We start from the raw sequence: 22,122 nt of genomic DNA, 5'->3' as shown, positions 1-22,122 counted from the left end.
AAGTGCTTTGAGACCTACAGCTGAAAAGTGCTATATAAGAGCTAAATAGTACTAAAAGCAAATTATGGGTTAAAATCTGCCATCATTTAGACCTCCAGAGTTCCATTGAAGGCAATGGTGTACAGGGGTTTAAATGAAACCAGAATTTCCACCAATGGTTCTTAATCAAAGAGAATCTTCTGAGTTTTAAAGGATGGAAAGTATAAAACACCAAAGGGCCAAGTTACACGTGAAGATGGATTATAATGGGGAAATTAGGTGGGATTACTAATTCTGGACTAGTAATTGTAGCCTAAAGACAAATGAAAGCCTCCTGAAAACCCAAATGGAACCAATATCATAGAAACGGAAACAAAAGGGTCAGGGTTAGAAATCCAAGCATCAAACATTTTAAGTGTAAAAATGTTTTAGGATCTTGGGAACAAATGGAGCTTTTAGATTGCCAGTAATGTCATATCTGTATGTATATTTCCCAGTATGTACAAATGTTCCATACAAATTCAATTTCACAATAGCCACAAGGCAGTACAGCCTACTGCTCATCAAAGACAGAGGTTTATGCACAAATGACTTATTTGACAATAGGTGGAAACAAAATTAGTGTGGTAAATTGCTCCCAAATAACATCTGATGTTCTCCAGCAGGCCACTCATTTCAGAACAATTGTCAGGTGGTTAAAATCATTGGGCTTTGGTCTTCCATCATATATTACCATTGAGGTGTACAATATTCCTCTACAGCCGCACGGTATAGCTTATTGACTGAATATTCTTGTATATGGAATTTAAACTGAAGACAGGATTTTGTTCAGTTTATTAAACAGGTATAGCAAATATGATATTAAAAGTCAGTATTATAGTGTCCACGCTTTTTGGGGAAACCATTGTTTAATATTTTAAGAGGGAATGCTCATTTTGGGCCTCATCCAACGACCACTGAGGTGAATGGGTTTGGGATCAGCCCCTTTACGTCTACACTAGGGCTACATTTAATGTAGTAAACCCGTACAACTTCATTGACGTCAGCAGCATTACATCTGCATGCACAATGGTTGAATTTGGCCTCCTTCCTGCATTAAAACAGTCTTCCATTAGTTAAATCTGATCTTGGCAGTTGGCATACATCTGCTGTGATACGTTATTTAAAGTCATGAGTCTTCTTGCTAAATAGGCTTAGATCCTGTGCTACCAGGACATCATCCCTTCCCTGAATGTAAAGGACTTAATAGTCTCTGGGACCAAATTTCTACCCTTCTAAAAGGCAACACTGTTATACCAATAAAATAAAAACCAGCAGGATCTTATTAAAGGGAAAAAGGCAAAATACCACATTTATTGTGAATACAGAAAGAATCATAGTAAGCAGTTAGTTATAGTTATAACATTCCATTCAATCTCATATTTAGTCACACATTCATTCATACAAACATACACACACACAGGTTCTGCAAGGTTGTTATCATAGTTACCAGCCTTAGAGTTGCTCATGCCAAGCCACTGGCCAGGTGGCCTGGACATGAGGAGGGAGCAGGGCCTTGTCAGATGCTCATCTGATGCTCCTGGAAGTTGGTTTGCAGAATCAGACCCCAAAGTTCTCACTTTTTAGAGTCTATTTTTATAGGAATTTCTTCCTATGCCAGTCTATGGGAATTGCTTCATCATGCTGTTGCTGAATCAATCAGCAGATAGCACATTCCTGACGGCTCCAAGATGTTATCTTGTTCTTTGGTTCTCCCATTCTTGAGGCTGTTGGGTGGATTCCAGTCTGCCCTCCGGGGGGTCCTCTGGTTATTTCCACTTGACGCCTTCTTCAGCCGATGGACACTGGATTCTTAGGCTGGCATCTCCCTGATCATTCAGTTATTATCCACACCAAGCATCCATCCACATCCATCCTCTATCTCTATTTTAATCACAATTGTTAATACAACAAAAGGGCATGAAAGTCTCTGGGTGCTGTTTCTGTTGTTAGAGTATTGCTTTGAGTCTCTTTCTCTGTGAATTGCTTTGAGAATAGAAAAGGAGTACTTGTGGCACCTCTGTCTTAGAATGTACTAACACAATTAGCAGCTTGCAAGTTTCACACATAGAGGGAGAGAAACAGTACCAAAAACCAAGAGACCTCTTAATTAGTAATACCCTGGAATTTAAACTCTGGGGAATCAAACTCATTTGTGATTTTAATACAGAACTTCTTTAATATGATCCAACAACACTATTTTAAAATGCCTGAAAAAACAAGGTTTTCTTTAAATTAGGGGTTTCATAATTAGCATGGGTTTAAAAAATTTCTATAATATAACTAGCATTACCCTCTCCTGCAATTTTAGCATGGGTCTCACGGTAGTCTCATGCTGTTCTCTCTTTTAGTCATTGTAGAACATGAGAATCTTACTGTTCATATTTGAAAAATAAGTTCCCGAGCCTCATGGCTCCAGAGAAGAACTTGAAAATGTGAATCCTACAGGCTCCGAAGTCAAAAAGAAAAGAAAAAGAAAATCAGGTTTCTTTTTTAAAAACTCCATGATATTTTCATGCTTGGGCTTGTCAGCATGGAATTGCACTGACAGCAGAGTGAAAACCCCAGATCTTTTCTGTGCAGAGCCACTTACAAATTGCAGTTCCCATTACAGTTAAGCTCTGCTTTTAGGCCTGGGTCTTGCAAGGTACTGACCACACTAGGATCTGCCCTCCCCAGCTACTTAAGCACTCCCTTGCTTTAGTTTGAACACTGTTTTAAATGCTTTGCAGGATCAGGGCCACAGGACTCAGCACCCAGCAGGATGGAGCCCTTAGAAAAAATGTTCTCTTGGGGGTGGGGAAAAAATGACTTTTGTCAGGCTTCTGCTTTACTTATGGCACAGATTTAAAGAGAAAACCAAACCCCTGACTCTGGGCTTGTGGGAGGTCAAGTTTCAGCCTGATGCTGAATGATAAAAGCAGAGTCATACATATTTTTTTTTTCTTCAGCCCGTGGTTTTATATTTTTTGAAATCTGGCAACTGAATCAAAGCCAGGCGCCTCGGGGATGGTCCTGGAATGACTCCCTTGTAAGTAAGTACATGTGTGTGCGAGAGGCTCAGTCGCTCCCTATCCCCACCCCTTTCAAAGAGACACCCCAGGAGGGGCTGGCTGCTTTTTTGTTTGTTCGGTTGGTTTTCTCTTCCTTTCTTCCGAGGTGATCGGTGCCCGGGGAGGGGGGAGGTCCGCGAGCGAACGGAACCAGCGCTAGGGCACATGAGTCACATCCTGAGGAGGCCACAAAAGGCGGCTCCTGGCCAACAACCCACCCCCGAAAAGTTTCAGCGCGGTTTGTTGTGGGGAGGCGCTTCGCTTTGACTCCGGCGTGGGGTCGCCATTGCGGGAGCGTGTGGCCAGGAACCTTGCCGAGCCGAGGACGCGGGCAGCGCTGCGCACCCAGGGCGCCCGGCCTGCCAGCCCCGCGCCAGCGAGGGAGGAGGAGGAGCGCAGCAGCTGCCAGCCAGCGCCCCTCGCCTCGGGGCCGGGGTGGGGGACGAGGACCCAGAGGGATCCTGCCTCCTCCGGGATCCGCCAGGAGTTTTCTGCAACTCCCTTTGTCCTCCGAGCGCCCCGCGCTGCCCGCAGCCGCCGGACCCAGCTTCTCTGCTCGTTGCAGGGGCAGGCTGCGGAGAGGAGCGGGCGATGGTGCCGAGCGGGGACAGGATGCGGCCCCGCCGGGCGGCCCCGCGGCTGCTCTGGCTGCTGCTGCTGCTGCCGACGGTTCGAGCCCAGGACGAGCCTTCCTGCCACGGAGCCTTTGACTTGTACTTCGTGCTGGACAAGTGAGTGGGGCCGGGGGGGGGGGCGGGGGAGAGGGCGTGGGGGGTGTCTCTGCGTGGGGGTGTAAGTGGGGGTGTGTGTGTCTCTGCGTGGGGGTGTAAGTGGGGGTGTGTGTGTGTCTCTCTCTCTGCGTGAGGGTGTAAGTGGGGGTGTGTGTGTGTCTCTCTCTCTGCGTGGGGGTGTAAGTGGGGTGTGTGTGTGTGTGTGTCTGTCTCTGCGTGGGGGAGTAAGTGGGGTGTGTGTGTGTGTGTCTCTCTCTGCGTGGGGGTGTAAGTGGGGTGTGTGTGTGTGTGTGTCTCTCTCTCTGCGTGGGGGTGTAAGTGGGGTGTGTGTGTGTGTGTGTCTCTCTCTCTGCGTGGGGGTGTAAGTGGGGTGTGTGTGTGTGTGTCTCTCTCTCTGCGTGGGGGTGCAAGTGTGTGTGTGTGTGTGTGTCTCTGCGTGGGGGTGCAAGTGGGTGTGTGTGTGTGTGTCTCTCTCTGCGTGGGGGTGTAAGTGGGGTGTGTGTGTGTTTGTCGTTTGTCTCTCTCTGCGTGGGGGTGTAAGTGGGTGTGTGTGTGTGTGTCTCTCTCTCTGCGTGGGGGTGTAAGTGGGGTGTGTGTGTGTGTCTCTGCGTGGGGGTGTAAGTGGGGTGTGTGTGTGTGTCTCTGCGTGGGGGTTTAAGTGGGGGTGTGTGTGTGTCTCTCTCTGCGTGGGGGTTTAAGTGGGGGTGTGTGTGTGTCTCTCTCTGCGTGGGGGTGTAAGTGGGGGTGTGTGTGTGTGTCTCTCTCTGCGTGGGGGTGTAAGTGGGGGTGTAGGTGTGTATGGGGAGGGTGTGTGTCTGTGTGGGGGTGTAGGGGTGTGTGTGTGTCTCTCTTTCGATGCGGGTTCTGGGACAAATTGCACAGTGGGGGTACTGAGAGCCACTGAACCAATCGGTAAATCCTGGGTATGATGAAACCACTTCAAGGCAGGGGGTGCTGCCTGACCCCCGGTACCCCTAATTCCAGCACCTAGGGGTGTAGTAGAGGTGTGTGTGTGTCTGCATGGGGGTGTAGTTGGTGTGTATGTAGGTAGGGTGTGGGTGTCTGTGTGGGGTGTAGTTGGAAGGCTTGTAGCTCCATGGGGTGTGTGTCTCTGTATGGGGGTGTAATTGGGGCATGTCTCTCTGTATGGGGGTGTAGTGGGAGTCTCCCTTTGTAGGGAGTGTTGTGTGAGTATAGGTGGGGTGAGGATGTGGAGCTAGGCTTTGTGCGTGTGGAGAATAGGTGGGATGGTCGGGTTGTATCTCTGTGGAGTATAGGTGGTCGGTGGAAGTCTCTGTTCGGGGTTTGGGTGTGTGTGTCTGTCTGGGGTGTGAGTATCTGTATGGGGGTGTAGTTGGGGTGTGCGTATAGAGGTTGGGTTTGTGCCTGCCTCTGTGTGTGGAGTATAGGTGGGATGTTGGGGTTGTATCTGTGTGTGGAGTGTAAGCGGGGTTTGTGTGTATGTATCTGCGTGGGATTGTGTTGGTAGGCAGGGGTTGTGTCTGTGGGTTGTTGTAGGTGAGATGTGTGAGTGGCATTGTATCTCTGTGTGTGGTTGAACAGGTGTGTGGTGAGGTTATGTTCTATATCGTGTGTCAGTGGGTTATAGCAAAATGTGGTGAACAGTGGAAGAGGGGTTACGTGTTTAGTTCTCTTGAGATTACCACAGGGTGTATGGGGAAGTGACTGTAGATGGTTAATTAATTCAGTTTGGCATTGTCTTTGGGGGTGTGAATTTCCCTGTGCTGGAAGGCGGTGAGGATATCTGCCCTATGGCCTTCTGTGAAAGAGAGGAGGATTCTCTTTTGCCAAGAGCAGTCTGAGCTCTTACTGGAAAATGGCTATCTGTAGAGCTGGTCAAAGAATGGAATGTCTGTTCCATGGAAAATTCTGATATTCCGAAATTTGTTTTCAGTCCAAACTAGAACAAAAAGCCAAAATTTCCCACAGAACGAAAATTCTGCAAAAATTTGATTCAGAGCCATTGAAATGTTCCATTTCAATCATGTCAAAATACCTTGTTTTGTAAAGTAAACCTTTTTTGTTTCAATAATGGCAAAACATTACAATATAACACAATATTAAATACCACCCACAAATGTAATATTAAGTTAATATTTTAATACCATATAAAAGCATCTATGTTTGAAGATCATGGTTTGAAAGTAAACACAAAACAGATGGAAATTATTCAAGTAGAGAAAGAAGACGAATACCTGTTGAATGAAGTTTCAGGAGAGAAGCTGAATCATAAGAAAGAATTTGTCTACTTGGGGGAAGTACACTTGGTGCCATCGGAGAGAGATCTGGAGAACTGAAAAGAAGAATCCAGTGTGCATGGGCAGCAGTGAAAAAGGAGGCAGGAATACTGTAGAACTGACAACTAAGTAAAAAACGACAGAAAAGCGTATGTCACATGTGTTTGGTTGGGAAATGATGGGCCTTACAGAAATGGAAGATAAGAAGATACAGGTAGTAGAAAATAATGTACTGAGGAGAATGGCGGGCACGTGGAGGGTAGATGGAGTGTGCATGGAAGAAATGAGAGGGAAGATGCACTTGGGTTTCCCTGTGATCAATAGGCTGGAGAGTGCAAGGCTGAGGTGGTCTGGACATGTGATAAGAATGGGAGAATGAGGACCAGCAAACAGAGCGTGGGAGGATGAAGACCGCAAGAAAGGATGTGGAAGACCAAGGATGGGACGGAAAGACTCTGTCAAGAGAAGTTTGAAGAGAAAAGGACTGGAACTCCAAGACCTATGAACTTGTGCCAGGGACTGGAGGGAGTGGCAAAGAATCATGAGCTCCTCTGACCTTCTGAACCTGGGAAAAGGAGTTGAGATGTGTGAGAGAAGTGAAGTGATAACAGCATAAAAGAAATGAATTGAAACAATAAAGTTAAAATGGAACATTTTTACTGTATTGAAACATCTCAACATTGTAAGTTCTCTGGGGCAGGGACAAGTCTTTTTGTTCTGTGTTTGTCCAGTGCCCAGCACAAGGGGCCTGGTCCATCACTAAGCCCCCTAAGTGCTATAGTAACATAACTAATGATGATTATCGAAACAAAATGAGAAAATAAAAGTGAATCATTTCAACTTTTCCCATTGAAAATTTAATTATAACTGACACATTCCCACAAAATGTTTTTTATTTTTGACTGACTGCGTTTTCTGACCAACAACTGTGCCGTAAACTTTTTTTTTGTTTTTTTTGGACCAGATCTAGTTATCTGCATCTCCTGCCATCCCCTTTTTTGGGGGATAAAGTTTGTTCATAGTGTGCCACAGGCAAAATCGTAAGGTAGAAAGGCGAGATGCAGGCCCTCAATTTGCAAGAGTGAACATCTCTGTTTTAATCTGTGGACCTGGGCATCCCAGAGAAGCACATTCTAACAAAACTGATGTGCAGTTTCCCATATTGTGCTGTATGCTAAATGCATTATACTATGCAGTAGATTGACAGATTATCACAGGAAGATGATGTGGCAGAACCCCCATGAACCTGCTGGAGATCATTTGAAATAATGTAGTAATGTATTATGGCAATAGCTATTCCTGCCCCCTTCCCCTGAAAAAATTAAATGGATGGAAGTATTTAAGTTGTAATCTTTGTCTACTTTCCCTGAGCTAAAACATACAAACCTGTTTTTTTGTTTTCTTTTCAGATCTGGGAGTGTAGCACAGAACTGGATTGAGATCTATGATTTTGTAAAACAACTCACAGACAGATTTGTGAGGTATGTTTTCCCTTTGGTAGCTTCTGCTTTTAATTGATACTGGGGTATGTTACAAAACAAATCTTTCTGGAAGGTTATCAGCTGTAAACCCTTCATAAGCATATAAAGCATTTGAACTCTAATGTTCAGATAAACTGGACAGTAAACTCTCACTTTATGATGTCACCATGTTTGGAACTTAGTAAAATGTTAATCTGCAAACATCTTTAAATATTGGATTCTTAATTTGTTGTTATATCTGATTTGATTATTTTTTTTTAACATTGCTTCTCCCATAAACAACATCAGTGGATTCTGATATATTGTTTTTTTGTGTCGATTGTTTAGTGTTACCCTAATTTTTAGAGGTCACGATAAATATATCAGGAAATTTAAAGTGAATACGTGATCCAGCCTAAAAGTAAGGGAAAGCTTTTGCTTCTCAAGTGCAGGCATGTGTTTAAAGTTTGCGCCAGTTTAATATATGCATTGTATATATGCAACAAACTTTACTGATAAATAGCAATTCTTCTCCTCTGACAAATGTTGCTGTTACAAACTGGCTTGTTATATTTAAATTAAGAATTGGTGTAATGAAACACCTTCCTTTAAAAAAAAAAAACAACCTCACAGATACAGGATGTTATGGGGATTAATTTTTTCTAGTGGAAAATGAAATATAGTAGTCAGTTGTAAGCTTGGCCAGCTAAAGAAGAGGATGTGAATAAGGGTTGCGTAGTTAAATATTGCTTCCATCCATCTTGCTAAGGTCAAGTTTTATGTAAAAGAAGCCTGGGTGACAAAGTTGAAAGTCATTCTGGAAGTTTAAAAAAGAGAGAGAGGCCTTGGCCATTCTTCCTTTCAGTTAGAGGTGGAAAAAAGGGGGTGTGTGTTCATTACAAAGCCACTGGTGCATCCTCTTCTGCAGCCAAGTGACACTCCCTTTTGCAACAGCTGGATTAGAATGTGGTCTGGCTGGATCAGCTGAAGAACACAGAATGTATGAGCCTGATATTCTAAATGATTTACACTCCTATTAAGGTTTCAGAGTAGCAGCCATGTTAGTCTTACCAGAAGTACTCCTTTTCTTTTTACTCCTATTAAGGCTCTTTTACGCTGTCTGAGTAGTGTAGAGCAGTGGTTCTCAAAGCCGGTCCGGTCCGCCGGTTCTCAGAAAAAGCCCCTGGAGGGCCAGACCGGTTTGTTTACCTGCCACGTCCGCAGGTTCGGCCGATCGCGGTGCCCACTGGCTGTGGTTTGCCTCTCCAGGCCAATGGGGGCTGCGGGAAGGGCGGCCAGCACGTCCCTGGGCCTGTGTCGCTTCCCGCAGCCCCCATTGGCCTGGAGCAGCGAACCGCGGCTAGTGGGAGCCGCAATTGGCCGAACCTGCGGACGTGGCAGGTAAACAAAACGGTCCAGCCCACCAGGGGCTTTCCCCTGAACAAGCAGCAGGCCGGCTTTGAGAACCACTGGTGTATAGTGCCCTTATTATACATGACAATCAGACCATCTCCCCCCCCCCCTTTTTTTTTAAATTAAAATGTTTGTTGTGGAAAGAACAACAGATAATTGTTTAGTAGTTGTCTGAGGCTGTTCAGTTCAGCATGCAGTGAAAACATTGAACAGGGTCATTCTGAAAATTAGATGATACCAACGTGAGCTGTCTTCCATTTTGATTGGTTGGCAGGATGTAGGCCTGCAGCAGTAATATCACTCATTTATTCCCTGTGTTACATGCCTATGACTGTGTATGTCTGTAGGTCTATTGCTCCCACACATCACTCTAGAGTCTGAAGGCTTGGATAGTGAAATGAAATAAAGGATGCTTGCTGAAGAGGATATTTTATGTGTTTCTTAATGACCAATTCAAATAGTCAAATCCATTCGTAACTTTGAGGTAACTCAAAGGACTCACATCTCAAATGAAAAGATCCCTCTTCTGATCTTCATTATCTGCTTACGTTATCCGAAGTGTTTCAGACTGGAAGCATTGTATTGTCTGTTTGACAACTGCTTGTGACAACTAAATGGACTTAAGGGCCTGAGTCTGCTGTCTTTTCTCAGGAAAACGCCAGTGGAAGGACTAGGCCAGTGCCTTAAATCAAAGTAACACGTAACAGATCTGTCACTTATTCACATTATAATTTCTCTGATACTTGTGATAAAACAGAATTTTTTAAAAATTAGTAACACACATGAACTAAAATATAATCAAATTGTACTGATGTTTATCCTTATTAATGTTAACCTAATACATTCGCATAGCCTCACAAATATTATGAATCTTATAACAATTTTCAATGTATATTTCTCTGATACATTTATAAATTAAAATGTTACAGTTTCAAAAAGGAGAGGTGAGATGCTGTTAGAACCCATTTTACAAATGTCACTGTCTTGGCCATCAAAAGCATCAATCAGTCTTAGGGAGGGACCAGTCTTCAGCTGATGTCTGTTGTATAATTCCTCTTAACATTAGTGGGAGCTAAGAATATACATCAAGGGAAAAGACTGATCCTTTATTAAATTCGTGTTTAGGTCATATTGCTGATTATCACATACATTTGCCCAATAATCCTTTTGAGAGAATTGCTTTTAGCTATTACAAATATCTTTGAAGAACATTGGAACCTGCTCATTGAGAAACTGCAGATAATGAAACCTTGTTTTAAATGAAATAGCCAAATTCAGACCTGGAATAAGTGGATGCTGCTACTTTTAATATTACTAGTGTTGTGCCTTCTTACCTCAGGTATGAATTTGGTCCAAAAGTCTTAAATTGTGTCAGGCCCAAACTTTTAAAATGTAAGCTCGCTTTTGCACAGGTCCATAAATGCCCATAACAACCAGTGCATGTGCATAAATTAGAATTGCACATGTGCAAAAATGTGTGTGTGCAAATCCTCAAGTTGCATACGCACTCATAGTTGGGTGAGTACAAAAATCTGCATGCACGCCTTAAAAATTTGAAGCCTCATTATACTGCAATATGCAAACTGCAGTTTGGTGCATGAATTTTTGAGGTTAAATACCTCAGTTTAACCAGTGTTTATCTACAGCCTATGATAAAGCAAGAAGGAAAACAATAATTTTTCTTCTGCATTTTGCAGAACACCAGTGGAAGAAAGGTATGAGGCAAGAAGTAAACAGTTCATGAATTCCCTTTTTCTTCTCCACCTTTTTAATTTGTAGTTTGAAAGTATATGCTTTGGAAATAAGATGATGAAAATAATGCTAATAAAGAAAGGCAAAAAAATGATGAATGGATATACTGTACAAGGCTCTCTTTTCATTTGTCTAAAATGTATGTATTTTTCTTTTCTTTAAAAGCCCCCGGATGAGATTATCCTTCATAGTGTTTTCAACCCAAGCGCAAGCCATTATGCCATTAACTGGAGACAGGTTAGTTCATTATTCCTTTTCTTTAGGGCTTTTACTAAATCAGATAATGTTAGCAAAATGATTGATACTTTCAAGAGGTAGCCAGTATGGAAATGTCAGAATCATAAGGCAACAGTTCATGTCTGTGTTTATTTTTGTGAACATTCCAATGGATGGTCCACTAGGTCGGAATGAGTCAAATGATCTAGGTTCTTTGTCTCAACTCTGCCATTATCTTGATGTGTGATCACAGGCAAGTCACCTCCCTGTGCATCAGTTTCTTCATTTGCAAAATGGAGATCATGATGCTTAATTCTTTTCAATGCCATATTCCTTCCTGAACACTGACCGTCATGACTGATACACTATTTATCAAAATAGTTCACACTATTTTGAATGCCTAGGCAGGATTTTGGCATCCCTCCACATAAGCACAAGTGCTGTTTCAGTGAGTCGATGTACTATGTTCTCAGTCATGTGAAGGAGTTAAAACATATTTTTCTATGAAAATAAGCTCTAGAAAGGAGAGTTCTGGAGGAGCACATTTTGTTGTAAGTGAGTGCCTCTTCCTTTCATTTCTGTCATCCCATATTTCCTGAGGCATCACTGCACGCAAATCGTGGACAAAAAAAATCACCCTTTTGTGATTCACTGGGGATTGCGAAAGAAGATGAGGAAGATGGGTAGTAATAACAGGAACTGTACGTACATGACTGATTAGAGAGATTTTTAATGCAGATACACTTGAACAACTTTGATTCTAAATATTAAGGGGTCGACAGCTGAGAACAGCTTGGCATCTTTGACTCCCATTGGCTCCAGCAGAAGATGAGGGGCTCAGCACATTGCAGTATTTGGGACTTAGTACCATTTAGTGACACAGTATCTTTGATTTGTTATGAACTGTGCTTTGTTACTTGCTAATTCACAAATCTCAGTGAAGCACAATGAATTTCCAGTCATTCGTTCAAGTCAGTGAAGCTTTACTGTATTTTAATGAGCTGAGTGCTAATCCTTTACAAAGTGAAGTTCATACTGATTTTTACAACATATTTCAACTGTATTGACACACACGGTATGAACATACCATAGAAGTAAAAACCTGAAGTTAAAGTGAATTTTGTGTTGGTGAGAAGTGCCATACTGACAGCCCTGGAGACTAAAATCCTCTTTAGCCACAGAAGAGTATAATTTTATCAAAAACTGGTGGCTAGGAAAAGCACATGATACAGGCATCACAATATACTTTGTATACTCCTGTGGCTGACTGCGTGCTGGCAGATATAACTGTAGTTTCCATATACTAGCTTCTGCCAACTATAATTAGTGTTTGACTCAGACCTTTGGCCATATGTATGGTGTGATCCTGCTGTCTTCACCTAGGCAGAACTCCATTTGATGTTACTGAATACTTCCATGAGTGAGGACCACAGGATCAGGCCCACAGTCTTTATGTATGCTTTTATGGTACTTGCCAGCATGGGCTTCTCTCCGTATTCTGTTGCACATGCATATGATGAATACACGCAAGTCCCAACTCAGCAAAGCATTTCTACATGTTTATCTTTACACTCATTTATTTTAGCATGGAAGGTCTACCAGAATGTAGCCAGCCAGAGCAGTATATAGACTGTAGACTCTAGAAGGGAGTTTTGTGGGAAGTTTGCATTTATTATCTGAGCAAAGATGTGTAAAAAGCACATGTAGGTAGAGAGCTTCTCGTTAATTTATGTGATTCACCCTCCTCAGCTGATGTGCAGGGGTTATTCTAGGCTGTGCGTGGAGCACATTGTGCACAGATGTGGATTAAAACTTTACTGTTTTTGTCAAATGACACATTTGTTTTCCTTCAACAAGTATGTGTGCGCTTCCTAATACACCTGTTGGATTACAGCAGTTTTGTGGCACAGCTGCATTTTGTTGGAGAAGACGTTGACAATCCCTCATACACATTTTTGGGTGATGTACTTATTGGGAATCAGAATGTACTCCCAAAGGCCTGTTGATGGTGATGTACTCAAGCTGTCCTGATTAATAATGTGAGATGCCAGCGTGGGATGGTAAATAAATATGAAATTGGAACTGGCCTAAAAGAACTTGGAGCCCCAATTCGAAAAACTTTAGAGATTTTTATGCAAACTCAGGCTCACAAATTAGAGTAATCCTCTGTCGAATTTAACTTGTGTGACCTGAGGCTCGTGCAGCAGACAATTCCAGCCAACACTGACCTCTGCAGTATTAATTTCCCAGGACAAAGCCTTTTGCTAGCAAGAACTGGCATTCAGCAGTTTCTTCAGCATATTTTTTCAGATGTGCTCTCCATCGCTATCAAGCAACATTTTGTTCCATCTCTTTGGGCCTGTCAGAAATACAGTTGTTCACACTAATGCCAAGGACGTTGGTCTGTGCTACGTAGTCAGTCTGTTTCTTTTTATGTGACGTATCCTTGTAGGGGCTGCTGACACCATTTTCAGCACGATATCAAGGCAGGGTCACATGACACGGTGTCAGAAACAGCGTCAGTAGCTGTTGGGTTGTCTGGACTAGGGCTTCCAGTGTTGTCAGCACCTGTTCAGCTGATAAATACCGTGTAATAATTCAGTCCACATGAAGAGTTGCATAGCTACACTAGACCAACGAAAGAGGGAAAGCCAAGGTGTGTGCTCAGCCAATGGCAGATGCTGGTGTGTTGTAGTTTATTTTACATTGGGGCTCAGCGCTCAGTACGATTGCATCATTGGACTGTCCAGACCAAATTCCGAATTGAGTCGTATACCTCGCAGTCCCAGTGACCGCAGTGCTATCAGGGCAGAGTTTGGCTCCCATGTGAACAGTGTTCTTTAAGTCTTATGTAGGACCTGAGTCAGCCACCCTTACTCATGTTAAATAGCATGAGATAGACCTCATGAATAGACCTGTTGAAATAAATGGGTGTACTTCTGGGAGAATACAATTCACCATGAGAAAGGGAAGCAGAACTGGGACCATAGAGAGGAAAGACGTGAGGTGAATGGCAGAACTCCCATTGAATTCAGTAGGGCCAGGATATCACGGATGGTCCTTGACCTGAGGAGTTTACAATCTAGGTTAGACAAGACATGATGGAAGACTTGTAAGAATGGTGTTATTTGCTTTATGCTGCTTGTGGAGGAATTATCTAAGTAATTATGAAGCACAGAAGAAAGAACAGACAGGGTAGCTATTATAGATTAAATGTGCCTTTTCTAAAAGACAGAGGTGTGATGCAGCACATATGCTGAATTGAGAAGAGATGTTATATTTGTAATCATTCAGCCCAAACACAGACAGGCTGCAAGTTACAGACTGTAGGGAACGGATTAATTTCCGCCCCCCCCCCCAAAAACCCCACCTTTTGTGTGTCTTAAATCATAAGAGAGGCCTGCAGAGCTCTATAATTCATTATTATGATTATTATTTATTTGTACAGCAGCAGGGCCTGGGGACCCCCACCAGCGATCCTAGCCCCATTATGGTAGGCACTGTACAAACACATAGACAGACACTCCCTGCCCTGAAGAATTTACAATCTGGTGGCTACAGCAACAGGTACAGAACTGGGGAGAGCCACAGAGTCCTGGATAATTCTGGGGGTACAGGAGTGGGGTGGGGGGGAAGGTGATGGTAGCATGAACCCCCTTGTTACAATGCCTGCTTTGGTACTGGAAGATAGATGGTGACTTGCTCCCTGCTGCTGCAGAAGTTACAATTTATGTTGCCAAAGATTTCACCAGTACCAACTGCAAAAAGAGGCCTGGAGGTGCCAGAGTGTCCTGTAAGGCCTGGTCATGAGACATACTGGATAAAACTGAGCTGATTGTACGAGAGCTATTTTTGCAATATGAAATCTGTTTCAGAAACTGGAACTTCAATTGTTGTTTGTTTCTTGGCAAGCAGACATTAATGCCTGTGGACATGCTGCCACTCATTTCTGGCAAGCACTAAGTATGTGGTTTATAATCGGCATTCATACATAATCAGTTTCAAGTTGTTTCTATAGATGCTGAATGTAAAATATTTGGATCAAACAGATTGTGTTGCCTTACGTAACTTGTTCTCTTCCATCTATTTAACACAGAATCTCTTCCTTTGCAATTGCAACTGTCAATATGGATATCAGTTGCTGAATGCAAATTGAAATTTACATCTACATATTGTACTTCTGGAGTAAAGCTTCTAAACATAGAGAAACTTAATCAGTGGAACAAATTACGTGGCATTGGCATTCGGGGCGGGTGGCGTTCCAATTCTTTTTTTCTTTGCCTGCCTTAAGGAAGGGTTTCATGCAGTCTGAAAATACTTTCCTAGCCAATCCTTCGCTCTTCCTCATTGTCATCTGTATTTGTTGCGTTCTGTGCATTCTGGGCCAAATGACCATCTCCTTACTAGGGCAAATGCCCATTGACTTCATTAGAAGTTTGCCCAAGTGAAAACTAAGAACCTGAGGCTATGGCCTTCTTAATGTAATCCTTTTATTTTTGCTACTACTGACTGTATTCAAAATATTACTTCTACCTACTTGCTTCTACAGCCCCGTCCCCCTAGTATCTGAGCACCTCACAGTCACTGGTGGATTTATCCTTTCGGTTTTCCAGTAAAACAGAGAAACAATGTTGTCCCCTTTTTTACAAATGAGGAACTGCAACCCATAAAGGTTAAATGACTTCCCTGAGGTCACGCATGAAGTCTGTGGCAAAGCCAGGAATTGAACTCAGCTCTTCTGAATCCCAGTTAATTGCTTTAACCACAAGAACATCCTACAAATGCTGAAAGAATGAACAGATTTTTTTTATTTAGTAAACAGACTTTGATTAATTATTGTAATCCTGTTTTAGCACCTTCTGGCTCATGAATGACCTCCTGTCAGTATTTATGAAGGTATATCATTCCATTGTGCTGCTTGCAGAAATCAAGTTGTGGATCTTGGTGGAGTTATTTTTTAATTTGTGTGTGCCTGGAAGCTAAGTACACGCAGGCAAGCAAGCTAAGTAACCTTCAAAAAGTATGTCACTGTTGCCAGTGAACTGTTTTAGAGTTGGTACGTGGACTTTTGTTTGCAGTATAAGCTCCACCTGAAACAGTCCTCTTGGATCTGACTCTTTCTGAGTCACCAAAGCATAGCATAACTTGTGCATACCGTATTTGTTACCCCAGCACAGCTTTGCGAATTTTAAATTTGTCTCTGCGCAATGTTTATGAGCTGAAATGATTTTTTTTTTTGCGTGTTTTAAAATTTCAGGGTCACACTGTAGCCCTTTTGTACAATGTGACATACAGAACATCAAACCCTATGCATTTACCAATTGTCAATATGATTTTTAGCATCATTTATTGATTGAACAACCTTTGGTCTTGTTTTCTAATTATTCGCAGAAGCATAATCGAGAAAGGCCTTCAAAATTTACGGAGTGTAAAGCCAGCTGGTGATACATACATGCATGAAGGATTAAAACTAGTAAGTTTTAATACTCTTATAATTGAAATAAAAGTCTGTTCTCCTATGACTTGAATGCCCCTTTGAAGTAACAACAAAACAATACGCATTTAAAACATTTTGTATGCATTTTTTGTTACTGGATCTTACATCCAATAGTCTTTAAGGGCCACATCCCAAGGTCCTTACTCAAGCAAAGATTGTCCTGGTAGGAGAAAAAACCCATGTAGGGGCTTGGAAATCCTGTGAGGTTTGCCTTATGGAGGTTCGTTTGTATTGTTTCCGAGAGGCAAGAGGTGGACCTTAGTTTTCCCACATGGAATAAGTAACTAACACTGTATAACAGTTAAAGAAATTAGTATAGTAAATAACCACAAACAGCTTTATATTTTATTATTATTACAGAACATTAATAGAGCATCTAAAATTTTCATGTTTGAGAGTTACAGCCGTGTTAGTCTGTATTCGCAAAAAGAAAAGGAGTACTTGTGGCACCTTAGAGACTAACCAATTTATTTGAGCATGAGCTTTCGTGAGCTACAGCTCACTTCATCGGATGCATACTGTGGAAACTGCAGAAGACATTATATACACAGAGACCATGAAACAATACCTCCTCCCACCCCACTCTCCTGCTGGTAATAGCTTATCTAAAGTGATCATCAAGTTGGGCCATTTCCAGAACAAATCCAGGTTTTCTCACCCTCCGCAAACAAACAAACAAAATTTTCATGTTTGTTTACAAACATAGATAAAGACACAGGCCAAAAAGTTCCATAGGACTAGTGGTTTTAGCTCCCTTAATTTTTGGGTGTCCAATTTGCAGTGTTGTTAACTCTTGTAAATTTTATTGTGAGTCTTACAATATTTGATGTTTAATTTAAAGACCCAGGTCCTGGTGACCAGGGAATCTGTGAGAATCTAACATTTCATCAAAAAGAAAAAGTAAGTTTCTAGCCATCCTGGTTGTGGAGAAAAGTTTGACACTGTGACGTGAGTGCATCCTAAGAGCTGAAAAAATAGAAGACAAATAAAAAGAACCCCAAATTTGTTGTTTAAAAAAACCTTATTATTTTTAATCTGATTTCATTATATTTTGCGGGCTGTCTAATGATTTTTGAAGGTTTGGAGTTGGAAATATTGAAAGTGAGACCCCTTAAAGGGACATGATCATCAGAAATGGCACAGTATGAAAACCATACCGCTTTAAATGTGTGTCAGTTTGAGGAACCAAATACTGGGGCTCTTAAAGTCACTAGTAACTTTGGAAAATGTTGGTCATGCTCCTTCTCCTAAACAAATTACAATCCAAGGCCGTGGTCTAACTCCGGTTTAAATTAATGAAAGGATGATAGGTAGAGGGGAGACGGGATTGTTTTGAAGAGGTGAGTTTTAGGGATGGATTTGATCATTCAGTCTTATTTGGATTATTTCAAATGGCTGCATTCATTTAGTAGAAGCACCTTGGTTATAAGTTTGGGTATGACTGCAAACTGGATAATTATTGTTCATTTTCAGGCAAATCAACAAATTGAGGGTGCAGGAGGCTCAAAGTTCTCCAGTATAATAATTGCTTTGACAGATGGTAAATTGGACGGTCAGATCCCCTTGTATGCAGAAAAAGAGGTGAGTACTGAACTGCAACTGTCTGTTACATTCTGCTGTGTTTTTGTATGTGTGTGTAGCCTGGTGTGTAAACAGTGTATTTCTTTCTTCATTCTATTTTGGAACAGGCAAACAAGGCCAGAAGTTTAGGGGCTAGAGTTTACTGTGTTGGGGTCCTTGATTTTAAACAAGATCAAGTAAGTGCATTGTTGTTGTTATTACTAATTAATGGTATCTTACAAGTTTTTATAAGGCAGCCATCGCTGCGGTAGATGAATGTACTTTACTTATGCTGGAACACTGCAGTATGTTCTCCAGAGCAGGAAGTAGATACTTAGACATTTGCTTATTAATAGAAGTAAAAAGAATGAGTGGATGCCACCGTTCTATTACAGAAAAGATCTCTCAGAAATTAATTACACTTATTGATAGGCGCCTGAACCAGATCATTTAGGGAAACTTTCCATTCAAATGTTAACCAGCTTAGACCACAGCTTGCATGAGTACAGTGACTATAGATAAGCTTTGAGTTGACGGGGGACAATAGTCTTTGCTTTTGGAAAACAAAAGGACTATTGTTTTTTTTCCCATCAACTGAAGATTTATCTATAGGTCCTGTACTCATATAAGCTGATCATTTGCAGAGTTAGCACTACAGAGCGGATGGAAAGACTTGGACTTTAAATGGAAAAGTGTACAGAAGGAACCTTGTACAAAGGGTATGCAGAAAGACTTCGTAAAGTAAGAGGAAGCAAACGGGAAAGCAGAAAAGTTTGCACCACCTCTCTCTCTTTTTTTAGTTTTAGTGCCGATTTTTAATTCCACTCCAAGAAGAGAAGTAAAATGATTGTCTGAAACGGTCTGGATTTAGGGATCCTCTTTACTCTGGTTTTGTTTGAATTTGAGTGGTTACCATACAGTGGGATTAGCTGCATATCATTTTGCAGCAAGTGCTTCTGGTCAGAAAAAGCATAACTGCTCTCTTTAACTGTGGGCCAGAAGGTCCATGGGATCCAGGATTTTTATTCTCTTGCTAAATGATAGAGCCTGTTGGTTTTTAGACCTTTGTTTAGATTTTCAGGCTGAAAAATATTGTGCAACATGTTTGGTCTGCCAAGTTATTTGTGTTTGTTTTCCAAAGCTTGAAAAAATTGCTGATACAAAAGAACAAGTCTTCCCTGTCACTGGAGGATTCCAAGCGCTTAAAGGCATCATTAATTCTGTGAGTATTATTGAACACACATTCTCAGAACTTTTGGTGGATTTTCGAAGGAATTTCTTGATTTCTGTGGTGGCTTGGTTTTTGCCAGGAAGGCAATTACGTTATAATTAGCTAGGTTTAGTCTAAAGACCTGCAAGGAACTGATTGCCTCCTGAGAGGTGCCGAGAGCCCTCAATTTCCATTAATTTCATTGAGCCGAATTGGGCCCTAAATTAATAGTTCCCAATCACTGGTATCTGCAATATATTTACCCTTCTTACCTTACTGATGCATTTCCATACATTGTTGTTGCCTGCCATCCACTGAATTGCATGTGGTCTGGCTCAGTATAGAGTTAGCAAAATGCAAGTTTAGGTGAGTTTTCCTAATTCAAGGGGACGAGGTGGAAACTTTTACAGTTAAGGGCTTAGTCTGGTGAAGTGGCACAGCCAATCAAAATAGTTTGAGAACAATTGGTTTTAAAGTATTCCATAAGCTAGTTCTGGTACTAACCAGAAATTAGTAAGAATATGGAAGTATTCTGGAAGCATCACTTTGTTTTTCTTACAGGGGAAAAAAGGTGGCCAATCTTTTAGTTTGGTTTGTTACTCCTGCATTTATGCATTTCACCAAAGGGTCCTGTTAATGAGTGTGGGTGAACGAACTGATTTGCAGTGATTTATTTGAAAGGGATATGAAGGGATGAAACCAAGAGAAGTGGTTCATGATTTTGATGTGGTCAGTGGCGAGGCTATATTTTAGTTGGTTTGGTCAAGTAGGCATCTTCAGTTATATGGACCGTAACTTATGTGTTTGGTTTTAGAGAAAATTCTGTGTATTTTGGATAATTGTCAGAGCACCAGTGCCTCAAAAGATGATGTTTGTTATTGTTATTAATTATTTGTGTTGCGGTAATGTATAGGAGCTCTGGTCATGGACAAGGACTGCATTGTGCTGGGTGCTGTACAAACCCAGAAAAAAAAGACTATCCCTGCCCCAAAGAGTTTACTATTGAAGTATAAGGCAAAAGACAGCAGATGGGTGCAGACAGACAGAGGAGTAGAAGGAAACAATGCGACTGTTGGTCAGCGGGATAGGCAGTAATCTCAAGCTGCTTTAAGCTCCTCCATATGTTGTTCGATACAGCTTTTATTCATAAAGGAAAATAGTTCAAACTGAATGTCAAATGTAAGGCTATAAATATACTAATGAATGAAGCTCTCTTCCCAAGACAGACCCCACTGCTGTCCCCTCCCCCGCCCTTTATTTTAACAAAGGACACTACTTATAACTAAGTTATGAAATCGTGAACTTGTCACTACTCTTCCATTGAATAATGTGTTTTTTCTCTAGAAGTTACTGGTATAGATTAAACTATTTTTTCTTCTCTTTGCTGACGATGTATTGTTTCAGAAGATTCTTCGTCCAGTCTAAAGAGATGCAATCAATCTGTTCAGGCTCTTACTTCATCTCCCTTAAAAGATAATAAATCCCTGTGGCAAACTGTTTGTCATTATTTTGAAGACTTTAAGGGACAGTTCCTCTGCTGATGTAAATCGGCGTAGCACAGTTAAAGTCAATGGAGTTAAACTGATTTACACCAACTGAGTATTGGGTCTTAATCGTTTAATGTTCTTGGAAACCCCATGACCTAATAATTTATAAAGTTTTTCAACTCTATATGGCAAGATTCAAACTCATACATACAAGGAGTGTCAGTTTGCACCTCCTGGTGCTAACAGGGACTGCTGTTCCCTTGTTAGAGGCCAAGTGGTGGTTCCACAATGCTCCTCTCTCAGATTTTGAAGGGTAGGGGAAGTATAGTTTCTCTTAGGCTTTCCTTAGGAGCCCAACTTGTGGAAGGTAAAATTAAGATGTGTAGAGTCATTGCATCCCCTAGCTGTTTTGGCCACCCACTTTAGCTGGTCAATGACCCCCACTTTTGAGGCTGCGTTTGTTGTCTGTCATACCCCTGGCTGAGATGGCTGAGAAGAGGGTCTGCGTACCTGCATTATTTCACCCCAAGAACTATCAGCCACCATGGACCCTGTGCCCTGGCAGAAACTGATGCACACTGGGGTGAATTTAATCTTTAATTTTTCAGGATGGGATTTCAAAGGCACTTAAGGAGTTCATCACCAAACTCCCATTGAAATTCAATTCCCGTTAGTGCCTGTGAAAATCCCATTCTTAAACAATGATGTAAAGAGTGCATCATCCCAGAAATACTGTGTGGGATTGACTGACTGACCTTTTTAAGGAAGATCTAGTCTAGATCATAAACACATGGACTATTCCTTATAAGCTGTAACTGAGTGCTTGAATAGCGTAGATTTTTATGTAACAGACAGCAGTTTCAACAAATGTTTCAGGGCTTAGCTAATTGCTTGTGTGTTTCCATGAAAAGCTTGTGTTGTGGCTATTCAGGTTGTCTGGAAACACAAAAAAGGGCTCATTTCAGCTGTTTGTTGGGATAAACAAAAAAAAATATCTGGTTGTTGATTTGGTGGTTTCCAGGAGTGTTTAGACTTTTAATTTTTGTTCTTAAGGTCCTGAAAATTTCTGGCTTGACAGCCACTGGCTCTAACTTCAAGGATTTAAATGCTTTGCGAAGCAATCTGAACAATCCGTTTTCCCCCTGGAAAATGTTATCCCTGTGGAAGCTGGACAGTGGGGCACTATCAATGTCACTTGCTTATTTCTAGGGCAGTGATTGAAACGTCCATAAATTGATAATGGGTCTTTGGCTAACTTTTTCCACCACAGGGAAAGACTCCGGTAGTGGGGAAAGGCTCTGACAGAGAGAGGCAGTGGGGAAGGGAAAGGCTGCGGACAGCTGCCGGGACCTTTCTCTGCTATCTTCCCCACTGCCAGAGCCTTTCGCTGAAGCATGTAGCCTCCCACTGCTGTGTGGACACCACCTGCCTTTCACTGTGGTGTGTGGCTCCGTATACTCACCGTGC

At 41.9% G+C, this 22,122-nt stretch overlaps 1 protein-coding gene across 3 annotated transcripts in view; it reads left to right on the top strand.

Annotated features, from left to right (window-relative positions):
• The first annotated feature begins 2,819 nt into the window (after nucleotides 1-2,819).
• Nucleotides 2,820-22,122, top strand: part of ANTXR2 (ANTXR cell adhesion molecule 2) — a 174,804-nt gene continuing 155,501 nt past the window's right edge. Inside the window, exons 1-8 of one of the 3 annotated variants that reach the window (XM_048847486.2) lie at nucleotides 2,820-3,049; nucleotides 3,637-3,802; nucleotides 7,470-7,541; nucleotides 10,851-10,922; nucleotides 16,293-16,374; nucleotides 17,872-17,979; nucleotides 18,087-18,155; nucleotides 19,100-19,180. In XM_048847486.2, the coding sequence (XP_048703443.2) occupies nucleotides 3,663-3,802; nucleotides 7,470-7,541; nucleotides 10,851-10,922; nucleotides 16,293-16,374; nucleotides 17,872-17,979; nucleotides 18,087-18,155; nucleotides 19,100-19,180 (624 nt within the window). In that variant the 5' untranslated portion in view covers nucleotides 2,820-3,049; nucleotides 3,637-3,662. The other 2 variants (XM_048847488.2, XM_048847489.2) reach the window with 2 other exon arrangements.

The sequence above is a fragment of the Caretta caretta genome, chromosome 4 (assembly GCF_965140235.1).
Source record: "Caretta caretta isolate rCarCar2 chromosome 4, rCarCar1.hap1, whole genome shotgun sequence".
Taxonomy (NCBI): Eukaryota; Metazoa; Chordata; order Testudines; family Cheloniidae; genus Caretta; species Caretta caretta.
Note: the sequence above shows the minus strand (reverse complement) of the source record. Positions and strands in the feature narration are given on the sequence as shown.